The following is a 17631-nucleotide window of genomic DNA, read 5'->3' as shown; positions in this document are numbered from 1 at the left end:
GCATTGAGCGATCTGTTCGGACATATTTTACCTGGTTATTAATGTGGAAACACTCATAAACACACTTCTTTTCAGATGAATGAACAAGAAAACTGTCATTTCTCAATCAATCAAAACCAACTTCAAACACCAAAACCCCAGAAACCCTTAACTTTGCTGTTATTTAGCAAGCAAAAAAGGGTTTTTTCCCCTCATTCTTCCTGATCAAGTACCATGGCATAAATGAAAAAGGAACTACTTAAAGTATGTAGTCTTTGGATAGCTTATACAAGAGACTGTTGAGCCACTTGAAAAAAAAGAAAATCTTAAACAATTCTGCAGCGCCAAGTAGAGATGCTTAGATTAACTCCAACGTCCATATGACAGCAGTGTTGCATGCGCACTGGGGCTGGGGCCCTGGAAGTGCTACAGAGGTGCTGGCAGCACAGTGTTTTGTCAGGAATCACTAGCCCCAGTTTTGAGCAATGTATTACTGAAATCGAAGTGATAAGGAGGAAAAACAGGTTACTTCAAAGGTATACTTCAAATACCTTTCTGAAGGCTGCTTACAGTCCCAATTCCTGTTCTTTTCTTCTGCCTCTGAGAAAGTACACTTAGAGAAGGAGAAAGGGGAAGAAAAACATTCTGAAGTTTGTCCGTGATCCCTCTCTCAGCAGAAATGCTTTTCTTGGTCCTGGTTCGGTCTCCAAGGCCCAAGAGGCTCACGTTATCTGTACTGATGTCCCCCACCAGTCCCCTCAGCTCAGCCCCAACCTTTGTCACTACAGGAACTGTTCCTCTTCATTGCACCATCAAACGAATGGAAAAGGACCATGGTGCGGGCACACATTATATCTTCATCTATCTTTTCTTTACCCCACCTGCCTGTGCTCCCAATTCTTCCTGACCGAGGAACCTTCTCAATACCATTTGTGTAGGGAAGAGGAAAAAGACAAAGCTGCCTCCCTCCCTCTCCATGCCAGGGGAACACGGTTCTTGCCGGAAGGATTTCTTCAGTGAGCGGTTCAGTGAGACAGGCCTTTTGCTTTTGTGCCCCATTTTAAAGAAACACATGACATCTTTTTCCATTTGGAAAATCTAATACCCAAACTGATCACATATTTCCGTGCTATGAAAGATATTTGTGCGGCTCCTTATATTTTGGCCTAAATTGATCTACATTAAGTCTGTAGCAATACTACTGTATATCTATTCAGTTTTTCCTATGACCACGCAGTCCTTGGAACAGCAGGGAGAGCGAGCTGCAACCCATAGGAAAATTATCATTTTAGAGGAGGACGAGGCTGGTGAATCAGCCTTGAAAACATGAAGCACACAGCTAAGTGGAAACTCTGAGCACAACCCTTTTTACTACTTACAGGAAGTACAAAGCACGGATGTTTCCCCAATTCACCAGCCTCTAACAGGCAGCCAGGAAGTTGGTATGAAGAAAAAGGTTTCTAAAAGTACCTGCTGAAGAAAAGAGATTTTCTCTGCATATCTAAAGAAGAGCTTTCATTTCATTTGGGCTTAATTTTACTTTGCTAATTGGCCTAAGGTAACAGTTCAGAGGAACGGGGGGAGGCAAAAAGGATTGGTGAAGAACACAACTTGGAAGGCCCAAGTCCTTCTCGCTGCTCTCTAAACCAGTGATGCCATTTTTTGCAAATAATCTCTAAGTGATTCATGCATCTACCTGTGGTATCTGTCTTCCCAGGACAATGCAGGCCCAAATTTTTGACGTTCGCCTGAGAAAGGGAAAAGAGAGGTCGCACGGCACGTTGGAGAGGAGAATTTGTTCTAATCCTAGACTGTGACAGATTAAGACAGTAGAAGAAAAGGAGACAGAAGAGCTAAGAACCCCTCGTTTTGTACAAAGCAGAGGCAAATCTATCACTGGCCCAAATCTGCCCAGTGGAAAAAAGGTAAATGAAGGAAAAAAAAAAGAAGCTTGAAGAAACATCTGCATAAATTCTGATTATACTATACAAAGGAGGGATGAAGTAGCAGTTTGTTTTGAGTGACAACTTCAAGGAGAAGCAAACTAGACATATGAAAGTTTCTTCTATATTATTTTAAGTTATATTGATAATCTACTTTCATCACCATCATTTTCCTTCTCAATACTCCTTCCCTTGGCGTTTAATGCAAAAAGCCTGAAATCCTCATTCAGCAACATGACAGCACTGCATTTTTCCAAGTTTGGTCTGGAGTTTCTGAACATTGAGAAATCCTCTTTACTTTGGAGTACTGTGTTTGAAAAGTCTGCATCAGTGTCTGAGAAGCGCTACTTACTGGAGAGGCGACAGGGATGAACTCCAAGCCCAGCCTGACAGCGACCAAAGGCGACTGACCCAGCAGTGCTTCGTCAAACCAGGCGGACTGACCCAGCAGTGCTTCGTCAAACCAGGCGGACTGACCGAGGTTACTAGCCGGGGCCTGTCAATCCAAGGAGGCAGCTGGAACATATCAAGCCTAGTTAATGAGCCTACAGGGCTGCCAAACACAGCAAAACGCAAGTAGTAAGAACAGGCAGGGCAGGTTAAGGGAGTTTGCTGCAAGGATGTAACTACTGTGGGAAGGGCACGATAGGGCAGGTAGCATGAATACAGAAATCTTACATCAGTCCGAGATAGTCATGCCATCTACGCAGAGCGGCGCACAGCCCGGATGCGGTTTTATTCTGCCTGTTTATTTTGATTTCCTGCGTTCTGCGCTCTCAGAAGGTACAGGATTACCAGATGTCCACTTAGCCGCAGCCCGGGCAGCGGAAGCGCAAGGCTTCCCACGCTGCCCCTGCAGCCCTCGGCCGTAATCGGGAGAGACCCCTGGGAGCAGGGGGACCGTCCCCTTTCGAGCCTCGGCACTCATCTTGTCCTGGGAGAGCCCAGACCTAGGCCTGCCGCGGTTGCGTCCCAGCACATGCTCACTGGTGTCACCCCGAGACTCTGCAGCCGCTGGGAAGTCGAGATGCTCTGATGACTTTCACACAGCACTGCTGAATCCCCTAATCAGGTTTTTTTTTTTTTTTTTTTTTTTTTAAGGACTCCAGAATTAACCTCATCTTCATGAGTACAGAAGAACCTCCCACACCCCATAACCAGAGGCTCAGCAGCAATTTCAGTATTTCTTCAAAATGCTTTCCTGATATGCTGAGAGTAAAACGTCACCAGCTCCTAGAAAGCTATTTCTTCATTTAGTAACATAACATGGTCAGCTTGGGGGAAATCAAGAAACAAGACTTTAGTACAAACAGGTGAACAAGAAATCTGCCTTCAGCTGAGTTTTGGTGGAACAATGGGTAATAAAAAGCATTTGAAACAAATCAAAATATCTTAAAAATGCTTAGGTCCAGGTACGCACTTAAACACATGCATGAATTTAGGCATATTTTCAAGGGTTTTCCTGAACCAGTGACTAAGTCTTTGTATAACTCTCTCTAGTATGAGTATTTCAAACACATTTACCCAAGGAAAGTAACTGTGCACATTTCTGTACATCCTTCCATTCAAAAACTTCAAAACACATTAATGAAATGAATGCCAAAACCACTAAATGGTAGGAAACTATTTTCAGGCTCTTTTCACGAAAGCTGAAATTAAGACACAAGGTTAAAGACTAACACTGGAGAAGTCGCTACTTTCAAGAGGTCTCTGCTAGGGGATTCTGATGTGGGATAGTCAGAACCAAACTTTGAGAAAATGATGAAACTCCCAAAATACCAAAAGTTGAACGTTAGCTTGTTTTAAAGAACTGATTGGGATGGTTTCAGCCACATACAGAGATTTCTTCGTGTCTCAGTAACCTTAGAAAAAAGGCTGACAATAAACAGATGAAGAATAATCTTTTACAAATAAGATATCTGAGCAGCTTTGTTATTCTTGCCAATTGGTCTATCTTCACAGATAGCAAAGTTTAATAGTTTAATAGCTGAAGGTTAGAAGGCAGGCAGGCTGCTGAAGACATTTCATTTGCAAATCATTGCTTTTACAAATGAGTTGATGTAAACTGATGCAGCCCTACAGACTTGGAAGGCTATGGTTTTCTAATGAACAAAGCAAGTCACATTTTGCTTGGTATCCAAAGTCAACGATTAAAAATTTAGCATACTTGGTCTGGCCCTTTTGTTTAATACCAATGAAGTTAATGTTCTGCAAAAAACCAAAGACCACCTTGACTCATTTTTGGCATAATATAAACATGAACACAAACCAAATCATAGCTCACACAAGGATGCATGTGTCTATAAAGAATACTACTGGTCTGAAACGTAAGTAATACCAAAATACATCACAAGTCAGGAACCGCTTGATTTTCTTACACGGCAAGAAAGCTAATTCAGAAACCAAAGTAATTTTCTTTACAATAAAAGGTAGAGACTTATTCAAGACTTTCTACCATGATTTTTTTAAATATAAAATTTGCTGTATTATGTTTGTTTACAGTCGGAAACATGTGTAACGGTTTTTTGAAGCTGGCATTTTTCATCTCCTGCAGCAGGTACAGGATTGCACCAGGCATAAGCAATCTGTGAAAACTGCCTTCTGGTAAATCTGTCTTGAACTGTTCTAGTTCCACCTCCTTGAACATCTTGCAATTATCTCCTGCTTTGCTAAACGATATGCTCCTCTAGAAGCATAGCAATTCTTTCTTAGCACAAAACTGCAAGGTCAGATAAATGTCTGAATTGTTAAGCTATTAAACCTACTGTACCATCTTGGCTTCCTACAACAGGAAACTCATCACTCCAGACAAACACAAAAATACCGTCCCTTGCATGCTCCCCTGGGAATACTCCCAGCATGGAGCAGATGAACTTTTAACTACCTTTCTTAGGAATATACATTAGATTAAACATTTCATTTAATGCAGAGACACACAGAATGCGTTCCTGCACTCAACCAGAAGAGAAGGCACCATTAAGTCCTTCCTGACTGGTTATATGATCTGATCTTTATCAAAAAGGCAAAAGGGAAGATGTTACTCAGATTTAAGTAGGGAAGGGGCTATGCAACTGTGTAGGAAGGCTTGCCCTGCCAGTTAACAACACTTACTCACCTTGTTAAGTCCATGCCTACCAAGATGGGCAGCAGAAGGGTACACATGTGAGATAATGCTGTACAACTGCTGGAAGGAGCAAAAAGCAGGACAGAGGCAGAGCAAGAAATGGGACTGGAAGAATTACAGGACGATGAATGTGCGACTGGGTCACACGTCCACTGCAAGGATTGGCTGGGTTGGGGAAGAAGGCTGAACCTTCTTCCTGGCCTTGTGAAGCCCCTACAATTGTACCTCCCTCCACCGTTCCAGCATATTCTGCCTCTGAACATTTACCAAACCAAATCCAAACAAAGAAAAGGGAAAGCATCGACCAGTGGACTTAGATCTAGGCTGCTGTCTGTGAAACTACGATTTTACCATCTGTAGATCAAAGTTATTAAGAGCTTTTCGTCTTCTACCCTTCTCTGATAAAAGATCACAGGCTTCAATCTCAAGCCCACAGAGCCAAAGGATGCTGCTACTTGCAGCTAATTAATGTCACCTCGACACAAGGATAAACTTGTAGAAAACTTGTATCAGGTTTTGCACCAGCATTCTTCCTTTCCGACTGCTGGATCAACGTTTCTGCGTTACAATAGCACCATCTTAACTTTAAAAGACTGCTTTTTAAGAGTGAATTTTAGCAATAAAAAATAAGGAAGAGACAAAACCAGCCAGTGTTAACTGTAGTGAGCATCAGTGATAATTGCTGTAAGGCCAAATTCTGCCTTGAACTACAACCTACACAATCCCCCGGAACTAAGACAAGCCAGAATTGTTCCACATACTACCCAAAAACCGGAAAGGCTGATTTTGCTTGATGAATAAAACTCAGTTATAAGTTTTGCTGCAACTCTGGCAAATATTTGACAAATTCCATAAATATTATGTCCATAAATACCTCTATTGTAACCAAAGTAACAGGTGAAACATGGAATAGTAACCTAAGGAAACAACCTGTCCAAAAATAAAGCCCTACCTTTCAATGTAAGGCAAAAATTAGTATTAGACAGTACTACAAATCCACCCATCCTGACTTTTACATAAGGAAACTGAGAAATGCAACTTCATAGGTTTTTCTACTATTATTATATGCTATCACCTACATGTCATAGCATTTGTCAGCTACTCACTAGCACTGTAATTTTTTTAAGCACACAATAACAAAGGGCAGCTTCTCCATGACTAATTAAGTGTTCTTTTGCTAAACTAAGTACATGGACATGCACACAGTTTTTCTAAGAAACAAAGTTATTTTCAAGGGATATTAAACAGATGTGAAGAAAGGAATTTGCAAAACTGAAAGCATGCAGATGACTCTTACTGCAATAACAGATAAATAAACCATTTTGTAACAAAAGCATTCAAACAGTTTGTTTTTAAATGTAAATTTAGATTCAGGAACAGACCACAGGCAAAATCTTGCATTACTGGTGTAAATCCCAATTACCCTTTATATTTACAATCAAATAATCAGAATTTAGCTCTACTATGTATCTATTGCTGAGAGCAAAAACTAAGTAATATGAAACACAATAATGTATATGAAGTACAAGCTACAAAATATACAATTTTGCCAAACTATCGACAGGTCTCTTACAAGTCATTATTAAAAATCTCCTTATACACAAAAGAAAATTTGCCAGAGCTTTCACTAGCCCGTGGCAAGCCAAGTATTCTTCTTCTGTAAGCTGGGATATCAAACCTCCTTACAAGCTATACATTGAGTAAATTGTTGCCACTGCAATTTCCTTTCTTGCTCCCAAAAGGCAAGGACTTAGCTGACCACACTAGCAAGCTTCTAAATTCCTTTGAAGTTGAAAATAAATCTTTCCAATAGACACATGGTCCTAGAATTTCTCACTGTTGTTCCAGCTTCTGTTAAGCCGCATTTAACTCGCTCTTCACATCTTTAGGATACACTGAGGATCAAATATTCTAGCTTGGTTGAGAGAGGCATAGTACAGCAACACAGAAGCCTGAAATGCTAACTTAAAATTACTTCTGCTAGCTCTGGAGCTGGTGGGAGAAAAAAAATCTGAAATCACACCAATCTTCAGGATTATTTATTTCACAGTCACTTGCTTAGAGCCTCAAAGGACTGTTACAACAGCCGGGTGAAGAAAGCAAGCAAAGGTGCTCCAAAAAGGTGCTTTTCAACACATGAACTGTTCTCATTCTGGTTGCTGGAAACGGGGAGGAGCAAAGCCACCGCAGCAGCTCTCCACCAGCCAGGGCGTCCCCAGGTAGCGGGGCAAAATGCAGCGCAGCGGCTGCAGCGAGTTCTGCTCTTGACAAGGGAGGTGCACAAGGAAACGAGGTGAACAAAGACCAAAGCCTGTCATAGACGCTGCCTGGGGAATCAGCCCAAACCAACTTATCCCTTCCCATCAAAGCACCCACAGAGGGAGGTCTTCGGTAGCCATATCCAGGAGCCTTTCGTGCTCCAAGGGCGAGCAGGAGGAGCAGCAGCGATGTCAGGGAGCAGGGTCACGTCAACAGTGTTTACTGCAACCTCCCCACTTCACACTGGGGCTGTGCTCTCACCTTGGCTTCTGACCCTCTGTGCGGTGGGTGGCTCAGGGCCTTGAAGAAGCCCTACAAAGACTGCGTGCAACAGCTCAGCTCAACATGAAGGGAGACAAGAGTGATTCAGGAGCATTTACCCACTCTCCTCCCTAAACACAAAGCACGTTTTCTCCTGGTCCATTCCCCCAAAGCACACAAAGCAGCGGAGGAGCTTCTGCTGAGAGAAGGGGTAGCAACATGCCCCACACAACCCAGAAACCTCCTATCCTCTATTTAGGACCCTTCTGGTACCTGCTGTCTTCTGCTCACACCTGTGGGGGTTGGAAAAGAGAGCAACTACTTCACTTCAGTTAACTGAAAACCCCACATGAGCAGCTTGTCAGCCACATGGCAATCTCTGCTGCTGCACGCCTTAATTTAATTCCACTTAATCCAATTCATTACCTTAAAGTGGTGTCTCACTTAACACAAGAACTTCATTCAGGATTACTGCTAAAATACAGCTCACAACGCGAAGGTCTCATTCATTGTGAGAGCTGCCTTCAAAGCATTCGTGCAGACGTCTGCTTGACCTTTTGTAAACGCAGTACGTTGGCAAAAGATACTACTTAAATAAAAAAAATAGTAGTTGATAACCTCAGATGTAAACACCACCAGTATTTCCTTCATTTAATTAAGGAAGGTCAAAGTGTTTTGGTTGCACATAGCCCTGAGCTTCGAATCATGTGTTTCAAACATATATACAATTACTCTGTGACTGCTTTACCTGAAGTAAATGATGCACAGCAAAAACTCATTCCAGAGGCACAGGGGTTTGCTAGTCAGTACTTATTGCAAAATGGAATCAAATCATTAACATCTCTGGCACGTGATAGCAAGAAGGAAACATATTTCAAAGAAGGGATACTCGTTGCAGACTTGTTCATACAATTTCTCTCCTAAACAGCAGTAGAAAAACCACTACATTAATCTTCCTGGATGTTGCAGTCATGTTCCACCACTGCTCCTGCTACTTAAAGAGTACAAGGTAACTATTGTTAGCTTGCTTTACCGCATGATTGAATTAACGAATGGTATGTGTGCTCAATGTATGTCCACTCTTTCAATATGGGATTTGTGCACCATGCCAGTCGCTGCATCTGCTGAAGCCACAATGAAAATATCACGCATTTTTGACTAACACAGCAATTGGGCTAGCATAGTTTTGAGAACCAACCATTTATAGATGTGAACCACTCAACTCTCTTATGATACCTTCATATGAAAAAGAATTGCACGTAGGAAAACAAAAATAAGCTTATTTTATAAACAAACCCTTTAGAATTCAAACCTGTTGCTAATCTTAGGCTACAGGGCAGCCTATGAATTTGCTACACATGTGAAGCACACAGTGATAATTTGGATGTCAGATTCTACACTCATTCAACAAGAGGTCTTCTTGCAAGTGTTAAAATAATTTCATTATTAATCTTCCCATTTGTAAGACCTCATGAAATTAAAAAGAGCCAAAAAGCAGGTATGATTTCTCTCTCTTCTGTATCAGCCAGAATAAAGACTTAGCTCACCAAACCACAGGAATTATGTCAGAGTAAAGCACTAGGACCATATAAATTGAGTATGTACTAATGGATTTTCTAAGGGATTTAAAAAAAATAAAGTTCTTCAAATGATATCATTACTGCTGGGTACTCAATAGCAACAAAATCTGCTTGTAAAGTGATAAAATACCAGACATACATGCCACTGAATAAGTCTTACCAGACCATCACAATTGCTAATAGCAACAGAAGCTCCAGGGATGTCAGTTATGTCTCCAACGTAGGCGCAGTTGGTCCACAGGGGCTCTCTTTTCCATAATCTCTCTGTAGCAATTCTGGTCTGACTTGTGTTCCCAGCATCATTTCCATTTCCCGTTTCCACAGAGTCTTCGTACCACTCCACCACTGCCTCGGGAGCCACCAAACGAGTGTTGGGTTTCAGCCGGAGATGGAATTCCTTTCCAAAAGCAGTGACGTTAAAATACAGTTGCTTGGGGCTTTGGGATACCTCCCTTGTTGATCTTCTTTGATGACTTGCAGAGAGGATATTGGAGATATAGCTTCCATCTGCATTGGTACTGATTGGAATCACTAACCCATACGGTCTTGCTCTGCTTTTTGGTAATTCTGCCAAGAAAAATATCCAAAAACAAACTAAAATTAGAATGAGAGTATGGAACAAACTTGAAGAATGAAGAGACACATGGCTATATAAGCGTATGTCACTAGAATAAACTGTAAATGCAAAGATACAACATGCCATTACCTTGACTGTTTCGGGCTACATTCATTTCAGAGAACACTCAAACTGCAGTTAATTTATTATACAACACACCACAGTTAATATGTTTTCAGGCTTAATTGCAATTGGGATGCATGCGGGATGCCCTGCGTGCCATGCCTTTATCCCCTATTTAGGTTCCCTGTTAGAATTACTCTAAATCATTCAGCTCAAGAACAGTGAAAACCTGTGTACATTAAAAAAAAAAGGAGAGAGGACAGTGTCACTTTCCACACCATCCATACCACACTGGTATGTGCTAAATTATCTACTTGCTAGCTAGTCTGGATATAAGCAAACCAATCTAGTGTAGGCAAATCTAAAGTTCACTTCACTGCTTTCTTTTCTTACTACACTCAGACTTGCGTATCTTCGCTTGGGTACCACATAGCAAGGCCTTTAGCACTCTTAACACATCATTTTTTACTACAGAAATGCTTGTACTGCTTTTACATAAACTCAGGGAGGATGTGTAAGAAAAAAAGAAACGTTTGATAGATCACCATGTTAAGCAAGATATGACAAACCAATAATAATGTGACAGCAAGCATATTTCAATATAGGAAAAACATACAGACAATATCAAGTTGAACAAACACAAGAAGCTGTGCCCAGCTGGGCACCTCAAAAACAAACAACAAAAAAACACATCACACCATGGAAGTTGGGATACACATTAAGCACGTGCAAAACATACTCCACATGCCAAAATTCTTTTATTTTTTTCATAAAAACTACATAGCAAACCCTGAAAATATTCATTTATATTTATCTGGGGAGTTTTCTGGGTTATAGGTTTGTATAATAGCCAAAGAAGGGGCAGGCACCCTTTCCAATTCTCTTTTAAGAAATGCCATGGCACTCTTACACACGCCTTAAAGAACTGTTTGCTCCTGTTGCAAGAGCAACCTCCATTAAGGTTTTGAAAATAAAGTGCCATGCTTGATATGTAACTGCAGTTTGCATACATTTGTCCCAGCTCAAAAAGCTGAAATACAGATAGAGATACAGTTTCTTCAATACAGTCCCTGCGGTGGTTATGACTGTGAAGAGCTATGGCATCAATTAATTGATGTCAGCAGTGGTATGAGCAATAACTCTTCCCTCTGTAGATCTCCCCTGACAAATGCCCTTATCCAGAAACTTGCTATTCCCCTTTATCTCTGCGTAACTTGAATGACAGAGCTCAAAAACAATGGAGAAGTTAATTATTTTTAAAAACCTTTATAAATTCTTACTAAATCCTGCACCTTACTACAGTGCACAGATGCAGTAAAAACAGCAGAGCAGCGCTGTGTGGACAGTACTGCCTAAAGAAGTCCTCAGGTAAAACTGCAGTAGCTCAATGACATCACCCTTAGCCAAGGTAACGTGTCCTAAGCACAGAGCGTGCTTCCAAGGAGAAGGCATTGCTGCAATACCTCTAAGCAGTCTCCTAGGATCTCCAGGTGCAGTTAGGCAGGGCTGTGGGCAACCAATTGCTAGGAGAAGTTATCCCAAGGCTAATTAATTTAGCAGAGGCACTGGCAAAGTCAGAGCAGAACAAAGGTAACAGCAATTAAAGCCGCACTGGCCTATCATGTGCTAGTGATCCCCACTGGTCAGATCAGGATTCCTGTCTCATTAGCAGCAACATTAGCTGACTGGTAAACTTCTAATTGGGTTCTGAATTTCCCTATGGGAATACAATACTTGCCTTAAAAAAAAATTTTTTTTTGAAAAAAAAGTCCTCTCTTTCTGTATAGCAGTCCCTTACTTGTGGCCTGGAAATAGTACTCTTAGCCTGAGAGAAATAAATTTTTCCCTCTCCACTCTCCTGCTATTCTTAGACATTGATGAAAAAAGCAAGCAAATCTTCTTTTTATACAGTAGGGATAAAACTTCTAATAGCAATTTAACTGAGACCACTAGCTAGTCATCCTTAATTTACCCAGAGAAGGGTCTCTTTCTCGCTGCTGTTATTACTCCTCATGCTTGCTGCCCTGAATCAGAACACACACCAGTGTTTCCCATTGCTCTAAACTGATTTTACACACTGTAACACAAGCCCATCAAATGAGTTTATCTTTTCTGTGAGACCTATGTAACCTGGGAGTAATCAGGATATTAGGTGTCCAATTTTCATCCTGTAAAAGAAGAAGGAGAGCCATTCCCAGGCCAGGTCAAACTGTGGGTCAAAGCACTGCTAGAGCTGGGCCAGAGCCCGAGTCTTTTTACCTGTGTATTAGACTTTACGTGAGAGTTTACTAAAATCACTTTGTTAAAAAGACACCGAACACAAAGAATTAATCCCTTCCTCTTTTCTTCCTGAAAGAACTGGCTAAAGCAATATTATAATGATATTAGTGATACTTTTCATTTAAAAGGACTTCATGATTGAGTAGCTCAGATGCTATCGCCAAGCACTACTGAGAAATCCTCAAATTAATATAATGAATGGAATGAACTAAATTTTACCCACTCCCAATTTAAATCACACTTGACCTGGGAATTTACAGAGAAAAAAAGCTCAGTAGCTAATTTTTCTCTCCCTGAAGCAGTAGCTGCTTATTTTAAGAGACTTGCGCTCTGAACTAATAACTTCAGTAGGAGAACGTACCTAATGGCTTAGTTTAAGTGTTTTTCCCCCAAATATTTTCAATTCTAGTTTACTGACCCAAAATAACTACCATGGTGGGAAAAAGAAAAACTTAATTTCAGCATTCTGCCTCTGATGGACGGTCGGGCAGCCCCATCTCCCCAGCGCTTCAAAGGAGGCCGCTGTGGCCACCTCCACCAGCTTCGTGGCTGAAGATGCCCAGGGCAGCGTATCCAGTGCTGCCCTGGCGTCATCCGCACAGCTCCAACTCGGGTACCAGTCAATAAGAGGGGACCTGACAGAAGAATAGCACATGGTACTGGCAGAAGGCACATGGACATTTAAAATCTTGCTACATAAATAGCTTCACATAATATGCAAATGCTACATTCTAAGCAAGCGAAAAGGTTCTAGTAAGTCAACTGTTCCGAAAACTTACTCCATGTCCTACAGCTACCAGTCAAAGTGGGTTTTCCAGTAGCAGCCAATGCAACCATTTTGCTGGTACGCCTGTAAGAGGAGGTTCTAAAACTGGTATCCCTAATCTCAGATAATTCCCACTTGAATCACTGGGAATTTTGGGTAAGCATTGCTAACCCAGCTCCTTAGCGATGGGACCAAATCAAAACTCTGGACTCCTTTTTATTAATTAGACCAGGCCTACAACAGGAGACAGAACTGCTGGGCTGCAGCTCCTAACTGGGTCACAGCAAAACTCCAGATCCCCACATTCCCCAAGCTTCAGCGATGAGGTTTCGTTCACAGACTGACATTCCTACTTTTACCTCACTGAGATTCTTTGGGGCTTTTTTACAGCAGGATGTAAATGCCAGAGACCACAGTCTGGTGACCAAATTCTGTGTTCACTGCACAACTGAGAAATGACTTTGCACATCTTGCAGCAGCATTCCCAGGTTTCTACTTCAGGGGCAAAAAAAAAAAAAAAAAAAAAAAAAAAAAATTGCTAATAACAAGAACAGCCGGCTAGCCACAAGAAGGTAGGAACAAAGGGTGGAAAAACGTATTTTCAAGTTTTTGAGTCAGCAAAAGCACTTTCCAGCATCTCTAAATGCTGAGCTAGAAGGGGAAATGCCTTTTGTTCAAAGGTAATTAAAATTAAATATGGCATGACTAAATACTGAAGACATCTAAACTCCTCCACTGACTTCTATTACCCTTTTTCCACACACTCCATCATCTTAGGAAATGCCATTCCAGCTGTAGGTGTTCTTTTTCCTACGCTAAAATTTGAGTTGCCCTGTTCCGCTAATTCACAGCTTACAGTAACGATCAGAGAAGAACACAGAGAAACAGAAAAAGCACTTAACCGAAAATTCTCTTCATTCTTTCATCTAGCTTTAAACTGCTGCTACACTTGCACGATGTATAAGTTGAAAGGAAACACTTATGAAAGAACATCACATTCTCTCATAATGCATAATGTGCCAAAACATAATTAGTTAGAGAATACCTCTGAAAAAGAGCCTATCCATAATTTTTTCCCCCAAATACACATGAAACTGAACAAATAACACTACTTGCTCTACTTGCTCACAGTAGTTCTTTGCACTGTAAGAGCACTGTTGACAACTGAGGTTCAAAAGCCCTATACCCGCCCCCCCCCCTTTTTTTTTTTTTTTTTTTTTTTAGGACAGCTACATTTGGATGAGCAGTATTTTTTTGGCAGAAGATTTTGTGAAATACACTGACCAAAAATTTTTCATGTGGGTGTCCACAGTAGTCTTCCAAATCCATAGACATCCACCTAAGAAAGTGGATTTCAAGCACACAATCTAAATTAAAATCAGTGAAAAGCAAGAACTTCTGAGAACTCAAATTATTTCTGTGCCTAAATTTAGCTACCCAAGTTTGAAGACACTACTTTTCTTCCTCTTTTAAAGACGTATGTAAACAGTAGTTATCGTTCATTCTTCTGATCTTTTCTTTGCTGATATTGCATGTAAATAAATCTTGTTAACAGGACCTTCCTTTTTCCAGCCTTCTGCATTACAGACCCAGGACCAACTTTCATGACCAAATTAAGTTTTTGATCAGCTGAGCTCCTTCACCCATTACAATGACCTATGAAATTATGTCCCAGGAGTGAAAGTGCTGGCAGCATAATTTGCCCGCAAAAAAATTTCAGTGCTGTGACAAGATGTAGATTAATTGCCACGTGCAGTAACCACTTGCCTCTTCAAACTGCCAGGAAATATTTCAAAAGTGGGAATATCAATGTGGAAACATACTAAATTTATATCAGTTGGTCTAGTCCTACACTTTTTACCATAAAGTTGTGGCTTTGACCACACGGGAACTTCTGCCTGTCCCCTGCTACCTATTCTGGCGGCACCCGTTACTGAGCAGGGTGGGCAGCATTCGGAGGTGACAAACCTGCAGCTCACAAAGCTCATGACCAGTTCAAAAGTTGCTCCAGCAGTGAAGCTACCTTGCCCAACCAAAAGCGCCAGTCTTTTGGCAAGGCTGACGCCGGATAATCAGAACATGTGGCAGGAACCACTGGTAACATCCTGACCAAATTGCACCGACATTGAGCTACAAGCCATGTCCCAAACTGTCCCATACTGACATGATGGGATGACCAGAGAGCTACTGTCAGCTTCCAGAGCTCCCTCATCTCTCTCGGAGGATGTATCTGAATATGGCTTGCAGGGTCAGGATGCTTGGCTACCTGGCCAAATAGACTGAAGCTAACATAACGCCCCAAGAGCATCAGTGCGCCTGCATCCTCTGAACACACTTCACAAGCTATGATACAACCAGATTGCTGGATGTCAAAGACATTTTCTAGTGGAAGCACTGGAAAGGAATCCTGGAAGAATTACACACTATCGTAGGAATTAAAAGGTCAGCATGTAATGAAAGGACTGTCACAGGTTCCCAGGTTCTCATAGATTAACTTTGTCCATAGACAATCATAATGGGATGAGCACAGAGCAGCCCCAATTACTTAGCAAAGTGCTTCTCAATAACAAGAAGAGATGGTACAGTACCAGATAGACAACCCTAGCAGGGATCTCATCTTCCCTTTTTTCTGCCTTCACTGTAGGTGAACAGTGTCCAGAAGCGAGGAAGCAGTTTTGGTCCATGTCTTTCAATCACCTGAATCAATCCAGAACTATCATTCACTCTGTATTTGACTGCCCTTTGCTGGCAGAAATGCTCAAACAGAAAGAAAAAAATAAAAGGGGGGGATAGATTTATTGCGAATTTCCAGACAACTCTGCACCTAACCAGGGATGAGGCTATGCAATGTACCTCAATGCCACACTCCAAGCATTGCAACTTGGATGGATAAAAGCAGAGGCTTTCAAAAATCAAGACTCACATGGTAGACCTCTTTAGTGTCCTCATTCCTCTACTTCACTGTCGACTTGTCCCAGAGACACAGGCAACTACCAGACTCCTTTCCAGAGCAGTCGGGGAGATTCTTTGGGACATTTTCGCAGCTCCTGCTGAACCACAAAGGCCCTTTGCACAGGACAGGTGAGCTTGTTTTAGCCAGGCTCTGCAGCAGCCTGGCCACTGCTATTTTGCAGGTCAGACACCAGAGTTTTCTTCCAGCAGTAGCACTGAGCAGTGCTGGGCTCTCTTGCACGGGAGGCTGGGAGACACAGAGCGAGGATGTAGCACCACCCTGAGTGCCAGCACCTTCAGGCTGACTATTTCACCAGCGACAACAGAAAGATTTCCTCTTGACAGTTTCCAGGCATTTGCAATAGATTATGCATTAATGTAGGTCATTAAGCCTGGGCAACTCCCTAGCTATATAATACATTCCATACTGATATTTAAAAAAGAAAAAATCTATATACTTTTATTTATCCTAAGCGACTATCCAGGCTACAAAAAAAGATTAGCTGCTGACAGCAGTTAGCCCTGGGCCAAATCAAAATATACAAGACCAATGCAAACTGACACTTAATAAAGACTTAAAACTAGGACAGCCCATTTGGAGGCAATCCTACTGCAAGTTTTACTGTAGTCATTAAACCTCTGGACTGAGTAAACCATACCTTTTCAATCAGAATTTACAGGATAAAACATTATGTTAAATGTTAACAGTTTAAAAACCACAGTGCATGGAACAAATCCCAATGGCTGTAAAGTGTTTCGCGTTTTTTTTTTTTTTTTTTGGGGGGGGGGGGGGGAATGTAGATTCCCCCCTCACAAAAACACCATAAATCCCTGAAAGACAGCGCTGGTCACAGACAATCCAGTCTTGGTAAACTGTCAAATTCCCAGTCTTTCCAGGCTGAACAAAAAGCCACGAGCGACAGCGCAGTTCTGCTGCGGAGCAGGCACAGAAGGGCTGCCAGGCGCGCGCTCGCTGGGCACTGACCAGTGCTGACTTCCATCCCAGCAGGGCCTTGCTGGGACGTTTGGGAGGATGGCCGCACGCTGCACCCCCCAGGCAACACGGCTTTTTCATCTCCCATCTGCCTCTTCCCAGGTAGAGGGGGGCAAGATTGCAGCGACCGCAGAGGCTCCTGGTGTGCCGTGAGAACCACACCGAGCGGCCCGTCCTGCACCGAGCGCGCGGACCTGTCACTCGGGGCTACGCTGCGGGGGTCTGATTCACCCTGTATTGTGCAATATCAGGTCTCCTGTGGTTCCTGCGTGCCTCAAATGTTCCCAGACTACAGCAATGCTGGGGCCACGAAGGAAAGAAAGAAGCTAAAGGAAAAAAACCCTTCATTTTCCACACTACAGAAATTTGTCTAATGTACAGTATAATTTAAAAGATGCATTCCTGTATAGCTTATGGTTACTAAAATTCAAATACAATCCATATCTCATGGAAACGAGCAGAAATAAAACACAGGATCAGCCTACTGATGGAAAAGAAGTTTGCTTGCCAGGTTAAACGCACCTAGCTGTCTCTATTGCTATTACTCATCAATCACAGTGGAAATCAACTTAAGCGCTTAAGGCGGCAGTGCCAGAACTGAAGCTGAGATGAGACCTCCAAAATTCAGAAAAATACTTGAAATTCTTTTCTGAACAAAACCTCAAATCAAAGCCTGGCTCAAAACCTCAGAACTGGAGGTCTAGTGGCAACTGGAAATACAATTGCCTAGGATCCTTTTTCACTGCTACAGCTCCTCTCAGCGAAAAGTTCCAAAGCGCTGCACACACAACCGCGTCTTACAATTTTGGCCAAA

At 42.0% G+C, this 17631-nt stretch overlaps 1 protein-coding gene across 6 annotated transcripts in view; it reads right to left on the bottom strand.

Annotated features, from left to right (window-relative positions):
- The window catches only part of ADAMTS3 (ADAM metallopeptidase with thrombospondin type 1 motif 3), a 186020-nt gene that overhangs the window by 122511 nt on the left and 45878 nt on the right, over positions 1–17631 (bottom strand). For all 6 annotated transcript variants that reach the window (XM_064510417.1, XM_064510418.1, XM_064510419.1 and 3 more), the window contains one exon: positions 9307–9713. In XM_064510417.1, coding sequence (XP_064366487.1) covers positions 9307–9713 — 407 coding nt within the window. The remainder of the gene's footprint in view (positions 1–9306; positions 9714–17631) is intronic.

Source organism: Dromaius novaehollandiae, chromosome 4 (assembly GCF_036370855.1).
Source record: "Dromaius novaehollandiae isolate bDroNov1 chromosome 4, bDroNov1.hap1, whole genome shotgun sequence".
Classification (NCBI taxonomy): domain Eukaryota; kingdom Metazoa; phylum Chordata; class Aves; order Casuariiformes; family Dromaiidae; genus Dromaius; species Dromaius novaehollandiae.
The sequence above is the reverse complement of the archived record's forward strand: the minus strand, read 5'-3'. Positions and strand labels throughout refer to the sequence as shown.